Below are 16,098 nucleotides of genomic sequence, written 5' to 3' on the forward strand. Positions count from 1 at the left end.
AAATTAAAGAAAATAAAACACCCTAACATCTGAGAGATTCAACAGGTAAACATTAAGGGGCAGGAAAAAATAAGCTAGTATATAAAAAAATCAGTCAATAGATAAGTTACATAAAGGCACATGACAGATTAAAATGGCAATGACACTTAGTTGCAGCTCTAATATGTTATTATATTAAAACTTAACAAATGACGATTACTTTCTAAGTATAAAATATATATATATATATATATATATATATATATATACTGTATGTGGTGTGTGTATATTCCATAAAAACAAGTGCTTTTCTCTAAAGTTTTTACCTAAAGAAAAGAGAATGCTACTGCTATAAATTATTTTATAACTCATTTCATTTTTTCCCCTCCATTTGTTGTTGTTTTATTTCAAACTTTGATGCTTGATGTGGACCAGGTTCAGGGTGAGCAGCAGGTGTTTCCTGTTGGACTAATTAGAGGAGAATCTGTGTCTTTGTCAGTCTGGTGAGCTGAGAGCGAGAGAGAGAAGCTTTTTCTTCACTTCAGTTTGTTTGATAGGAAAACAGACTGTGAGTTAAGTACAAGAAAAAGAAAAAGCTTGACTTTATTTTTCCCAGGAGCTGAGGGTTTATGTTTATCATTGTCATCGTCGGCATTTTATTCTGACAGGTTGAGCAAGAACGTGACCGTGAACATGGACGGTAAAGTAATTAAAGTTCATTCATTGAAGTGTAAAATGAGCTTTTACAGAGTTATAGTTTTGATATTTTGTTGTTGTGATATTTCCTCGTGCTGCAGATGGAAGCCAGCAGCCGCACACATACGGGAGTGGACAACAGAGAACTCAACACCCCAGACCTTTCTTCTACGTCCAGCCTCCATCTCAACCTTATTACCTGTACCAGCAATGGCAGATGAACAACCCGTACAATCACTATGGTTTGCCTGGAGGTATTAACGTGTTTAAACCTTGCTGAAATTAGGTCCTGAGACATGGAAACATGGCTGCCAGTGGGGACAACAAGGGAAAAACTGATTTTGTCTTCTTCGAAATCAATGCCAGATTAAGTCCACAATGTTTGCTGCTATATTTCTCTGTTAGACATCGTTTTCTGAGGTAGAAACTGAAGTTTGTGAACCACTAACACTCCAGCACCGAAGCCCATAGAGAAAATCAGTGGTTTTAACATCACAGCACATAGGAGCTGTTGATCCACTGCTGCCTCCATCACTGACTTCAAATGTGTTATTTTGTCACTTCGGCATTGGAAAACCTTTATTCAGATTTACACCTCAGTGACTGTTTAGGTACTAATACTAATGATAGCAGCAGTAGACCAGCAGCTCCTGTGTCCTTGTGAGCTAAAATTTTTTTGATATTCTCTCTCGGATTTGGAATGGGAGCAGGAAGAGTTCATAACAGACTTGTGTGACATAAACTTACAAATACATTAAAAGATATCATAGATTTAATTAGGTGGGCCTTTAATTAAGAGGCTAAAATGTTTAAATGAACAACATATAGGACGAACAAAAAAGACGACAAAGTAGAAATGACAGCAAAGATCATTTAGATAAATGAAATCAAAGTAAAAAAAATATTGAATCAAACAAATTTCAAAAAAACAAAGTCAATTTATGTCCGTGATCCACCAAACTGTTCATCCTTGACTGTGTCGGAACCTCATGAAACCACATCTCTTTAAAGAACTTTGTTCAGCGTTGATCACCTTACATCTCGCATGTCTTTGTTTCTCTAGGTTTTAACTTCAGTCGTCCCTGCATGTACCCATACCAGTACATGCAGTATCCTGGTTTTGTTTTCCCACCTGCTCCGATTAATCCAGCCGATTACAGGCGAATGTTTGAGCCCCGGTTCCACGCTCCAGCCTGGCAGCAGCAGCAGCAGCAGCAGCAGCATCACCTGCAGCATCAAGGGCGTCGAGAAATGGCCTGTTCAGAGGCTCAGACCGACCCCAGTGATGCCATAACCAAGCTCATTGAGTGTCTGGACAAGATCCGAACCAGCGATCTCAGACAGGGCCCGGACAGAGAACTGGACTCTGGAGTCGCCTCCCAGTCCTCAGGCATGTTCTCTCCAGGAGAGGAGAAGAAAAGTGAAGAGCAAGGTCACATCTTGCCGTCGGTGCCGGACGATCTGGAGTGTCCAGCTGTGACACTGAGTGACTCCACCACCGCGGTGTATGACGGTGAGTCCAGCCGCAGGAGCTTGGACACCCTGAGTCCTTATGGATGCTGGTCAGGAGCCTTGGAAGAGGAGTTGCCTCTCGATAGCTCCTCTGTCCATGAGGAGCATCATGGGCTTCAGCAGATTGCACGCGCTGAACACTTTGACAAGGTCGCACATGTCCAGTCAGACATTGTAGTGACCGGTGCAAGTGCTCGCAAATGCGACACCGAGGAGCTCCTCAAGTCCTCACTGGCTTCTTCTGTGATCACAGAAGCTAAAAGCTCCAACAGCGCCTCAAAGGTGGAACATCAGACCTCTTCCTTGGATGCAGCCAAACCTGATCCAAGCTTCCAGATCCTCAAGCTGCCCTTTGAGAGTGTTTTGACGCCCGGAGCTGCAGGAGGTGGTCACTTCTCCTCGCCTGCAGCCCCCTACCTCTACAACTACATCTCCATGCAGACCACACATGAGCGCATGAGCGTCCTCAGTCCGTCCCTTGACGAGCTCTCCTCCAGAGATGAGATGATCTCCACAGATCTCGACGACGTAGATCTCTTCCCTAAGACTGTGTACACGGGTCACAGGCTCTCCGAGGTCATCGGAGTGTCCCCTGCACCTGCCGAGGACGTAGAAGACGAGTGGCTGCCGGGTTTGAAGAGGATTGTGTGCGTCTGCTGCGGGAAGAACATGGCAAAGGGCGCCGGGAGGAGCAGAGTCCACAATTCCACCATATACAGAGATGAAGCCGCAGACTCTGACGAGGAGAGCAGGTACGGAAGAGGGTGCGAGCAGCCGGTCCGAGTGGTCGTGAGGAAGCACACTGCAGCCAGGAAGCCTCACTCTGTCCCACCGAGACACACGGGCAAACCTTGGTACAAAAGGGGCCAGCACAAAGACCCTTCAGATCCATTCCACCAGGAGGGAGGTCTGGATCGTTGTAAGCAGGAATCAGCTGATGGAGGAGGGATCGCAGAGGTGCTGCTCAGTGAGCTGCAGTGCAGAACATGCCAAGGTAAGTTTTCAGCCAGATTGTAACTCAATCCTCACTTTTGCAAACACGTCAGGGAACTACGGTGGCCTTCACATACCAATAAGAGTAGTGTTCTTTTGTTGGGCTGCTGTAGACATGAAACAGCGGCCTCCAAGGTCATCAAGACCTGTATTTAAAGAACATATAAAAGGCTTATTCAAGCATACTTATTGGTAGTTTAATCAATTTCTGCTGGTTTAAACCTTTGACCTCTTTTTTTTTTTTGTGAATAATCTTTCATGTTAGAACGATGTGGACTCTTTTATAGATGGACACTGCAGTGAGGACGTGACCCCTGCTGACCAGACCAGGTGGACAGAGGGCGATGTGATTCCCAGAAGGAGACAGACGGCTCCTCCGCAACGACAAGGTTGGGGAAAAAAGATCCCGAAATTTAAACCAGTTTTGACGAAACAGCAGCACAACAAGGTCTTGGTTTTTGTAGTTTTGTACTTGTCAAAGTTTAGCTTGTTTCTTTATAGACTCTTTCAAGAGTACAATTCATGTTGGTTGATAAAATGGCTGCCAGGGAAACGGATTTTGTCCACTCAACAAATATACTTAAATAAACCAGTGTCCGCTAAAACATATAAGCAGCTTTATCTCACTGTTAGACAGACTTTTCCAACAGTAAACTGATGTCTGTAAACCATTCACTCTCCCACACCAAACCCCATAGAGAATATCAATGATTTTAACATCAGAGCACCCAGAAGTTGTTGATCCACTGCTGCCTCCATCAGAGTCAGATGTCTCTTTTAGTGACTTCAGCTTTGAAATCCTTCATTCAGATTCACCTCAGTGACACAGACTGACCACACGAGGCAGCACTAGACCAGCAGCTCCCGTGTCCCCTGTGATCTTAAATCACTGATTTTTCTCTATAGAGTTTGCTGTGGGAGAGTGAATCTCAGTTTCCAGTCTCAAGAAATCACTTTATAAAGAAATCACTTCATAAAAGTCAGTCCTCCCTTAACTTATAGTGAACATTTTTATTTGGCTTGTTTTTACCGTTTATTTAGAGATGAGCTCACAGAGAAAAGTGATGTATCACCGGCCGAGAGACGAGGACAATGATGACGATGAGCCTCCACCGTTACACTGGGAGAGAGGTGCTCTAATGTTTCTCTGAAGTACAAACATTTAAATCGGCATTACTTTACAATGTTTTTAACTTTTCACACACAGGCTCTACCATGAGAGAATCGAGATGTTAGCGACTGGACTTCTGAACAAAGTGTGTTGAGCTGTAGGTGAAACTCCACACACACTCCTCACATACAGTACACTGACACTTTAAAATGTAATAATAATAATGAATTATTGCGTTTTTTCTCTCCTCAGGTCCCCAACAGGTGTAAATGTTCCAGGATAATGTGTGTGTGTGTGTGTTTATGTGTGTGTATGAAAACACTTAAGAGCACCAGGTGAAATGCACGGCACACAAAGCCTCTTTTTTTTGTTAGATTTAAATGTAAAAAAGCCAAAAAAAATAATATACGTGTGTGTATATATAATTCTGCAGTGACACTGCCTTGCACTTTTCATGATTATTGGATTTCACAGTTGGGCTGAAAGGTTGTGCCACTGTTTGGGGTCAGTCCAATAAAATGATGTCATTATTTAATTTATTGTGTGTTTATTTTATTTTTCTGAAGGAATAAAAGTGCAAAGGTTCCATCTGTTTAAGTGTTACTTACTCTAGATTTTACACTCATTTCATTAGTTCACCTCTAATTATTAAATATTATTCTATTACATAGTATAATATTATTTAATTGACCTAACATGCTGTATAAAACAGCATTACATGTCAGATTTATCGACTATCGTCCACTAATGTTGACATAATCTGAAATAATGGAGAATTGTGTTCTTTTATGTTATTGTAAACATAATAAACTCCACTTATTTAAATAAAAAAAATGCAATTTAATGTTTATTTGAAGACTGGGTGATAATCATTTGATACATTTTACTATAATAGACTAAAACACATAAATGAAGACTGTACTTCATCTACTAACCCTTAGGTGGCAGTAGTTTGTTCATTAAAATAATCATAACATATATTGATCTGCATTTTTCTTAAGAAAAATGCTTTAGAGTACAAGAAATGAATGTTTGTTAAATTATGTGTTTATTAAAAGGTAAACACATAAAGGGGAATAGTTTTAATATTTGTCTTGTGGTGCAAATGTTCTACGTAGGAACCTGAAAACATTTCATAATATGAATTATAACTATTAAAAACACCAAAAAAGTTAAAGATCCAATGAATTTTATGTTTTTATGCAACAACCTCAGTAAAAAAAGATGCTACAAAAGACCAGGAGGCGCCACTATGCACCAAAACCTAACCTCCCACTATGATGGTGAGCCCAAAGTTTCACTTCACCGTAAGTTATCTTTTCTCTCCTATCTCGATTAGAGCGATTAGAGTCCTTCCTCAGGTGAGCTTATTTACCACAGTGGGCGGAGCTGATATGCCACAGTGGACGGGAACCAGAGGAATGTGAGCGTTTTTCATTGGCTTTAAATCCAAGCTCTGATTGGACAGTCGTCACCTGGGAAGAAAAATGTAGCCAATCAGTGAAGAGTTTGATAAAAACAGGTCCGCCTCTTCAGCCCACACCTTTGATTTCTAATTTAAATCATACTTGGAAAGCAGTGTTGGTTTGTTAGGGATCATCTTTTTGCATGAAGGTAAATGTTTCCATGACTATTGTCCTCTTTTGTTAGAGATGGCGGCAGCTACGTCGATTTTTCAAAACTCTTACTCTGGTCTGGGCCACCGGGGTCCAAACCCAGCACACGGAGTGCAACATGTTCAAGGGGCACGTCAAGCAGTCCCAGGAGCTTCAGGAGCTTCACGCACTGAGGAGCAGCACCACAAACCTTTCTTCTACGTCCAGCCCTCACAGCCGTATGTGCCCATGCAGAGTCTGCAGTGGCCGGTACCTGTGCCCATACCCATGTCCTACAACCCTTACTACGGCTACCATGGTTTAGGTAACGTACCAAAAACTGCGTTACCTCTATTATCCGCACCAGCTTGCAAATATGCCACTTTATTAGGTACACAGGACACCAGGCATGGTCTTCGGTTACAGCTTCAGCAGTTTATCAGCACTTAAATTACCTTTCTGACCTTTCTTCCTCATTCTTCAGCAGCTCTGATTTGCCTCCATCTCATTTATTTATTGGCAATAACAAGCAGTTGAAAAGGTGTGCCTAATAAAATGGCCACCAAGTATGATAGATAGATAAATAGACTCAGCATGAAAACTAGCATGTTTTTGACATCTGCTTTAGTGACAACATTGGGTCATATATTAGCCCCAATTGTATGTCATTTGTTGGTTTTCAGCCTAAACCTTAGCATGCTAGCCTCCCCCCCATTGTGCACTACACATGTTAGCATATAGCTCCTTATATATCCATATGCTCGTTTAGCTTTGTTTTTAAACTGTCTTTGCTTCCGGTTTTGCTAATGTTTTAGCCTGGTTTCTAATAGGTTTAGAATTTGAATGAGCCAATGATACCTTGTTTATTATTAACCAAAATTGTTTGGAATATTTTAACATAACACTATGAATGTAAGATTGTTTGTCATCTATAGGGAGCTAATGCTAACCTTGTTTAAAAAAAAAAAAAAAAAAAAAAGTTTATGTCCAATCCAGCTTGTACTGTATGGTCAAATTTGTTTTGAGGCACATGCTGTATTTAAATTATATTAATGTTGATGGAGAAATTTCTAATGTATAAGAAACTTCATCAATATAAAAACTGAGAATCAAACACAAATTGACCACAATAAAATTGAAACCAAAATGAATTATGATCTGTTGGATTTATGTCAGCATAATCCTCTAAATGTATTTAGCTTTAAATGTTTTTTTCTTTTTTTTCTTCTGTTCCAGGTTATGGAGTGCCAATGATGCCCCACTATCAGCCAAATCCATACATGGAGCCCCCTGGCTTTGTTGTACCTCACACCCATCTCCACTTGATGGACTACAGGCGCATGCTCAACCCCCAGTATTACCAGACCATGGCCTATCACTCCCGCAGGTTCCGCTATCAACACAACAGCGCGACCAGAGAGATGACCAGCTCTCAGGTTCAGACTGAGCCACTGGCCGCAACCCAGAGGACCAGCACGCCAGGTTCCACTGACGCTGAAACCACCAGTGGTATCTCTGTCTGCAGCAGTGACGCCCCCTGTGGCCCCACCAGCCAGATGCTCTCACCACCGTTGATTTTGCAGAAAGGGAATCATTCTCTGGAGCTCAAAGATCTGGTGGTGCCCTCTTCTCCGACCAGGATGTCGTCAAATGGCGGCGGCTTTGTGATTCAGACTGAGGAAGTGAGGATCGAGTGCTGCACCACACCGGTGGGGCTGCAACTTCTTCACTCCCATGAGACTGCGGAAGTGTCCCACAGGTACCCGCAAGATGTAGTCCAGTGCAGCGCTGTCCTCCAGGGCAGCATGCTGCAGGATGACGGACCACACCTTCCCATAGAGCAGTCGGATCAGACACATCAAGCTTGTCCAGACATTCTTTTGGTTGGTGGACACGGCACTCCTGCTCCTGAGGAGACCAGGAATCAGATGGACTCTGACACTGAGGTTTCTACTTTGGGATCTCAAGTAGCTACTCTCAGTGATGTTGAGAAGAGGAGTGAGGATGACCTGATTAAATGCTCAGAGAATGCCCATTTGAAAGTTGTCCACTTGCCCTTCGACCCCAAGTATCTGGAGGAGCTGCAGAAGATGGAGTCCACCGTGTGGTCGACAGAGGAAACCTTGATCCCCTCCCCTGAATCGCGGATCCGAAATGACTCTCACTTTGCCAAAGTGTCTCGGGAAGATGTCCTCACTATGAAAGAGGAAACTCGGATACAAGAGATAGTCTCCATGTTGGAGATGCCTCCTCTGGTGGAGAATGCACTGGAGGATATGGTCCCTAGACAGATGGATGAGTTGGTGTCAGAATCCAATATCTGCTCTGCGATGGATGTTGCAGAGAAAATTCCTATGACCAAACTGATACACACAGCAGAGGTGGATCTTGCGCGTGATTTGTTGGTTAATTCCCCTCTCAGGGGAAATGGAGACCAACAGAGAGAAAAAGACTTCCAGGACACTTCATTTGAATCGTTGCCTGCCTACCTCCCCTCAAGTAGCTGGCTCGCTGACTTTGATAACGTCTACTACTGTAGCAAGATGCCACCAACTCCCAAAAAGCTGTGCAAACCCGTGAGCAACTGTGGTTTGGACGTTCCCTCTCGACGAAGAAAACTAGAGCTTGAATACAAAGAACAACTTGGTGTTCGCAAACCAAAAGAGCGGTTCAAACCCAAAGAGAAGGTGGATCGGCGAAGCCTCTCGGACCACGAATGCTGCCTCAGAAGGAACTTCAATGAGAATTCATTCTCCTCGTATGCGTCGAAGAGGGAGCGACTTTGCTCCAGGTGTTTGGCAAAACGACGGATCTGCACATCTGCCGGTGCGGGAGTCGATGGCGGGAGCTCGAAGCGAAAAGCTGTCCCACTTCAACAGTGGAACGACGCACTCGTACCGACGTGTGAGGCGTGTAAGTTTCACACCAAGAAACTGATTAGAAAAGGCTCCAATCCTGTTATTCGTTGTCTTCATAATGGACATGATACTGAGGGAGAATGTTCTGAGAACAGTCTGTGTCGCAGGGGCCCAAAATTGAGGCCAGGCAATGACCCCAGGAAGCTTGCAGACTTTAAGAGGCCACTGGCCTCCAAGCAGAACTTGGAGAAGTTCCCTGCAGCGATGACGTACCCCAAACTGAGGGAGAAGAACTGTGTGTGTAACGACCCACAACATCAGGCTGTCGCATGGGAGCGGCTGCGCTCCTGTCCCCACGGCAACAACATGCGTGAAATGGACGAAAACTGTGTGTCGCCCATTTCCCTTCAGGAGAAATGGAGGAGCATGGATCAAATGTACCTGACGCACAGATGGCAAAATGGTAAGAAAGTGACTATCATAGTTTTCTACAGGATTTAAAGGTCTTTGCTCATAACATAGCTGCATGTTTGGAACGTGAAGTACGATATTAGCCAAGTTTGGTCCCTGTCATTTGTTAATTTGCCCATTTGAACTAGTTGGCAATCCAGTATCGCTAACTGTCTTATGTTATTTGTATCATCGCAGGTCCTCATTCAACGGAGAAGTCATGGAAAGCAGTGATGCCTAACCCTGATGTTGATGTCTCCAAGAATGAAGCCAGATCACAGCACTGGAACAAACACAAGAAATCACAAGGTTTGTTTGATTGTTTTTGTCACTTGAATCCAACTCTTTTTATATATATATATACACACACACCAAATTATAACTATTTTTAAAGTAGGATAATGAAGAAATTGTTAAAAGGCAGGAAATGTGTTTCTCTATTTGGTTTTACAGATTAATTTATTTAGCTGCGTCCCCCCCCCCCCGTGTGTGTGTGTGTGTGTGTATATGTATATTATTGCTGACCTGTTTTTGAAGCTTTTATCATAATCTTATGACATCTTGTATTTAATTAAATTGTGTTTTTCTTGCAGGAACACGTAGAAAAGACACACGATGCTGATTTTTTTTTTTGCACAAGAGCACAATGTGGGGAAAAAAAAGCACTTTTTAAAAATGTTGTATGCACTTTAATTTATAATTTATTTCACTAAATATTTGTACAAAGGAAAAATCACTGTTCACTATTTATTAACCTTTAAATAAACACAAAATTTATTATAACGTTTTTGTATTTTTCTTGGTTTCTTCAAGTGTTGTTTGTACAATGAATGCTGTAGTAACTATATTTGTCCACTAGATGGAACTGTTTTTATATGCACAACATGATTGTTTGCCAATGTACAGTCATGGCAAATGAAGCAGTCATGTTGTGCATATAAAATAAGTCAAATGTAATGTAAATGTAATGTAAATCCTGAATATAAGACTGCAAATATTGGCATGAGACTCATAACTGACTGTCTAATGTAGGAATGACTGCTCAGTCCATGTCACTGATTGCACAGCAGCTGCCAGGGAATCAAACCTGTGACCTTTTGATAACAGTGTGACCTTTTATTGACTAATACGATATTTTTTTGAAAAAAACAACTAAGGAAAAGTAAGGTTGCTTCATTTGAAACCAGTGTAAATACATGTGTTGCATTTTTACTGCAATTTAAATGGGATAAACTGGTAAATCAGAAATGTATCCCCTCTTATTTGTAATGAGTTCCCCGATTGCATCTACACCTGTCAGTCTACGATGTCTTTTGAAAAATATGTGTACTGTTTTATCTCAGTGTTAGACTTTTCCAGCAGGAAACTGAAGTTTATAAACCACTCGCTCTCCCAATCCAAACCCATAGAGAAAATCCGTGACAACACACAGAAGGTGTTGATCCACTGCTGCCTCATCACTAAGTTTAAATGTTTTATTTTGTCACTTTTGTGTTTTAAAAACTTAATTCAGGTTAACCTCAGTGACACAAAGTGACCACACGAGACAGCAGTGGACCAGCAGCTCCTGTGTCCACTGATGTTTCGCTATGGGGGTTGATGTGGGAGACTGAGTGGTTTGTTTTTTGAACTTACAGAATAGTAAATAATTTGGTACAAACATTTGGTGATGTTTACCTCCCTTTTATGACTTGAATACTTAAACCGCCTGAATTGAAAACATGGGCTGTCGCCATGGACAATCTTAAGTTTTTAAGTTGTTTAGAATTGGTTGAAATATGTAGGAGATGGTGGGGAAAAAAGTATAGCAATATAATAATGAAAAAAAACAAACAAGTTTGTGAACGCTGACTCTGCATTCCCAATGATTTGTTACATTTTGAGAATAAAGTCATGTATATTTAGTATTTTTCTTTCTGAACTTCTCATTTTAATTTATCAAACATTTTTTAATTGTAATTTAATTTGTTTTACTAATAAAACCTACCACTGTCAGTGTAACCGGTGTAGTTTTGTGGTCTGCGTTGTGAAGAATTCGCTGTACAATGAATATCTTTTGGAGGTAGTTTCTACAAGGCAAGTAAAAGAAAACTATCAGCATGTGAAAGGGAAATATGCCCTCCATAAAATAAACATGTACACTGTGTCAAATTTAGCATGGTAATCTCCATATATGCATAATGACAATGCTAAACAATACACAAATCACACAAGCGCACATTACGTACCTCTCCCACAATATGCAGCAGCAGAAGGGGAGAGGTGAGGCCAGACACACCCTTAAATACCAGGTGGGCACCCCAAAAGTGAACGTGAGGGACAGAAAATCATAAAGGTTCCACATGACAACTTAACCTCCTGTGTCAGGGTAAAATATAAAAATAAAAACTTAAAACATACATTTTGTGTAATTATAAAATGAAAAGGCCAAATAAAATAAATATCAGGTATAAATTGCAGTACCTAAAAATATACTGTAGTAACTGACCCTGTTACATCAGGTTAAAATTGTTACCGGTATAAATGTCTCAAAATATCAAAAGGTACAATTTCACTATGTGACAAACTTATAATTATCTGGTTTCATAAGAAAAGAAAAAAAATCCAAATGGTTTTCCGGGTTTGGTTTTGCTTCCAGAAACAACATAATCCCACAGGATTGGACACATTAATCTATACATTTCCTCTCGTGTATATACTGCACATATAAGAAGTGAAGCGGCCTGTTTGTGATGATGTCAGCAAAGTCAACACTTGAACACAACAGTGAGACGCCGTGTTCCCACACTGCAGAGAATTAATAGACGAGTCGAACTCGTGTCGTGCAGCGAAGGCGGCGACTCTGGACCTCATTATTGACCCGTAATACGTAACGTAATACGCCCACAGCGGGCAACATTACACAAAGGTATTGAATAAATAATGACTGGTGTTGGAACAGACCATTACAGAGTTTATGCAGTGTTCAGCAGACTTTAGGAAGCAGGTAATGAATCCAGTTTTTTCCCCTCGACTTTGTTTCTGAATGAAACATTTAATGACGAGCGTGATGGTTTTTCTGGCTCCAGGCGAGGAAAACGCTCGGATGCAGAGCGACTTTTCCTGACAGATGCTTCATGAGAGGGGGGATTGTAAGGAGTCGACGTGTGATCGTCAGAGTCTCGCAGCGGGGCGGTGGCGGGTTTTCCCGCCTCCTTTCTTCTCCCCCGTCCTCCGCAGAGAGCGAGAAAAAAGCCCACACAATGTGCCGGAACTTCAAAAGGTTGAAGAAAAGGCGAGCGATGCATTTGTCTGAAGAACAGCGAGTCAAAAGCTTTTGGCAATTGACAGAAAATCTCAAAGGGTAAGTAAAAAAAATTAAAAAAGAGATTCTGACGTGTCGTCAGTGCTAACGACCTGCGCGAGAACTAGCATGAGACACAGACGACGACGGCAAGAACAACAACAATACAAACAGATTTAATCCACTTAACAATAGACTTTACTAATAAAATCTATGTCGCCTTAAGTCTATGACGTCTTAAGAACATGTCCATGTCTTTAAATCACTGTTAGATAGACTTTTCTAACAGGAAACTGACGTTTTTTGTCACCTTGTAAACCACTCACTCTCCCACACCAAACCCCTTGAGAAAATCAACCATTTTACATCACAGCACACAGGAGTTATTGTTCCACTGCTGCCTCCATCAGTGAGTTCAGACGTCTCATTTTGTGACTTCTGTGTTTGAAATCCTTTGCTCAGATTAACCTCTGTGACACACGCTGACCACACGAGGCAGCAGTCGACCAGCAGCTACTGTTTCCCCACGAGCTAAAATCACTGATTTTCTCTATGGGGTTTGGTGTGGGAGAGTGAGTGGTTTACAAACTTCACTTTTCTGTGAGATAAAGACGGGAACATATTCTTAAGATATCGTCACTTTAGCTTGAGTTCCAGTTGAATGAAACGTATCTCAAGCTCACCGTTAGCCGTTGTTAGCAATACCAGTCACTAACAAAGCCTTACGTGGTATTTTGTGCATGTTTGAAAACATAAAATGCATGTTTCTAGTGTGTTTGTCTGTTGAAGCTTCTGTATACACGTACACAAACACATCTACTGTATATTCAATTTATGCCAATAAACCCTCTAAATGTTACATATTGGTCTTTTTAAGTGGCTCGTTTCCACACAAACACTCTCCTAAACAACCCTGGACTCTCACTTTAAGTGGTTTCTGTGTCGGCACAGTCTCTGATGTATGTGGTGAGGTCGTCCTGACGGGATGAAGGAGGGAGACGTCGCCGCAGTGGAGCGTAAAAAGCACATGATTTCCCCTCAGATTGGACGGTTCTCGGGACGGGCAGCCTCGCTCGGACACTTGCAGGCTCCGTCTCCATGACGCCGGCATGATGGGTAAAATGTGGAAGTGTTTGACGTGATTGGCTCCTGTGTGGATTTCTGAGGAGGTGAAAACTCCTCTCCTCGTCTCTGTGGGTAAACGATGATTTGTCTTCACAAAGATTTAGTGCATGAGACAAAAATGTCTAGTGGAGAATAAAAAGATGAAGAAACCAAGTCTTTTTTTTTTAACACAACAAAATCTTTTGTATTTCTTATTACCCTTCTTTAACCTTTTTCCTCAGGTAAACATTTTAGAGTTGTTATAGTTTGTGATTTGCAAATTAACACATGAATACGAGTTTTACAGTATTTATTGGCGCTTTGAGGATTGCTCCCCCTACTGGTGAACCCAGAAAACTCCTATTTATTATAATAACTGATGACTATTTCTTCATTTCTTTTATTTACTATTGACTATATGACTATTTATTTTTGATTTATCTCTGTTTGGTGTGACACTATTTTTCCTGTAAGAAAAGTCAGTAGAACAAACGCTGGAATTTAAACGTCTGTTTACCTTGCATATCTGAATTTTTCCAGTTTTAATCTCATATATTATGTGTTTGGTTATGTGCGTGTGTGTGTGTGTGTGTGTGTTTGTGTGTGTGTGTGTGTAAAGCAGTGGGAGGTTGAGAACATCCATCCTGTCTCGTTTGCAGTGATTCTGTCGAGTTTCAAACACTGAACCTCTGACAAAAGCTCATCATCAGTTGACGTCTCGCAGACGAGCGATTGAGTGCTTTATTCTGACGAGTATTTTCCTCTGAACGGAGGAGGTGTTTCCAGTTGTTTCCAGGCATTTTTCAATAATTTTCCTGTTATTTCCAGGTGTTTACAGATGTTTTCTAGTTGTTTCCAGGCATTTTGCAATTGTTCTCAGGTGTTTCTCATTGTATCTGATTGTTTCCAGGTGTTTCCAGTAGTTTTCCAGGCATCTTTCAATTGTATTCAGTTGTTTCTAAGTGTTTTCCAGGTGTCTCCAGGTGTTTTCCAGATGTGTCCACCTGTTCTAAACACTCAGTATCAACATGTCTTCTACAAGCAGGACAGTATCGTATTGTCGTATTAAATTGGACACAAAAAGACAGCAGCTAGTGCTAATATCATAGCTTTAAAAATCTTTCTTTCTGAATTGGAAATCCAGTTCCAGTTGTCCGACCTTCCGACCTCTGCCTGCAGTTGGAACGTACCATCAGTGCAGGAGGAGTCTGAATGGTTTGACAACTTGGAGAAACCCCAAGATTTTTGTCAGCTGCGTAAGTTTTGCGTAAACGGCCTCGATGCCACAGACTGACTCTGTAAATGATATACTGCACTCGTCCTCACCTCTGTGTCAGATCTTCGTCGACTTCGTCCTCAGACGACGGCGTCATGCTGACGTCACCGTCTCTCCTCCACGGCTCTTCGAGGACATGATGGATGAGTCGTCCACGAGTCCCTTCTGTCACCCAGACGCCCAATTAGGAGACGGCTACAGTCGACCACTCTGGACTGAGAGGGTTGAGGGCGCAGCATCAGTCACTCAGCAGACCACGCTAACACTGGTCACATGACGCAGCAGCAACAGCACGTTTGTGTGTGTGTGTGTGTGTGTGTGTGTGTTCTTCCTCTGAGGCTTAACTGTTGTCATTAACTAACTGTTGTCATTAACTAACAACAGCAGGGTTGTTGGTTTGATTTCCACCTCCCACGCTCAGGTGTGCATGCACTCGATGAAGCAGTGACACAGTCCAAGGTCATCGGGCGGCTGCAGCTGGAGGAAATGTAGCTACAGTGAAAACACGGCGAGGACCACGGAGACGTGAGCCACACTTTCCTACAGCTGACATTTATTTACTCACACTTATTTTGCTTCAACGGAATTGTTTTGGTCTCTGGAGCTGAGCTTGTGCAATTATACACTTCTAGCTCCACTCCATTTTTTTTTTTTGCTTTCCCATCAGTGATAGAACCTGGTACGTCATTTTTCGCACCTCATAGTCTGCGCTAGACTCGGCTCAGTTGGGGGTTGCAACCTTCAGCCGCTCTGAATTTGCTTTCACACTTTAGTGACACGAACCAAAACCTTTTTGAATAACTCCTCGCCTGAGGGCGGCACTGCATCAAGAATTACTCAAGAAGACGAAGACAAACAATGAACAAGAAAACTATAAATAACTGTAAGTATCTAACGTTTATAATGTGACAAACATTAGATATTTACAGTTATTTTGTCAGATGTAGACGGGGAAAACTTGGGGAACGAGTTCCAGACGGACAGTGACTCCAAGCCTGTGGCGACCTTCTGTCCATTGAGCTGTCACTACAAAACTCCAGCCAATCAGGAGGCAGCTTCCTAAGGCCCGCCCACAAACAAAAAACCATGACGCTAAGAACAAGTGTATTTTGTGTGTAGTGTAACAATGAAATACAATATTTTTAATGATTAGATCAATATTTTTTTTTGCTTCTTAAAAAGTGTTGTTTGAAATATTGACAAAAATCTATTTCCACACACGCACGTATGTTTTGGTTGTG

At 41.8% G+C, this 16,098-nt stretch overlaps 2 protein-coding genes across 2 annotated transcripts; both read left to right on the plus strand.

The window, feature by feature from the left end:
• Positions 1–220: 220 nt before the first annotated feature.
• On the plus strand, positions 221–4,860 carry buc (bucky ball). The gene is made up of 7 exons (XM_058631427.1): positions 221–679; positions 777–929; positions 1,739–3,181; positions 3,468–3,569; positions 4,222–4,311; positions 4,388–4,448; positions 4,544–4,860. The coding sequence occupies exons 1-6, from the start codon at positions 673–675 to the stop codon at positions 4,414–4,416; spliced, it is 1,824 nt and encodes a 607-aa protein (XP_058487410.1). The 5' UTR covers positions 221–672; the 3' UTR covers positions 4,417–4,448; positions 4,544–4,860.
• Positions 4,861–5,850: 990 nt separating this feature from the next.
• On the plus strand, positions 5,851–11,013 carry buc2l (bucky ball 2-like). The gene is made up of 4 exons (XM_058638949.1): positions 5,851–6,211; positions 7,123–9,207; positions 9,393–9,503; positions 9,788–11,013. The coding sequence occupies exons 1-4, from the start codon at positions 5,944–5,946 to the stop codon at positions 9,814–9,816; spliced, it is 2,493 nt and encodes an 830-aa protein (XP_058494932.1). The 5' UTR covers positions 5,851–5,943; the 3' UTR covers positions 9,817–11,013.
• The last annotated feature ends 5,085 nt before the right edge of the window (positions 11,014–16,098 follow it).

Source organism: Solea solea, chromosome 1, assembly GCF_958295425.1.
Source record: "Solea solea chromosome 1, fSolSol10.1, whole genome shotgun sequence".
In the NCBI taxonomy this organism is placed as follows: domain Eukaryota; kingdom Metazoa; phylum Chordata; class Actinopteri; order Pleuronectiformes; family Soleidae; genus Solea; species Solea solea.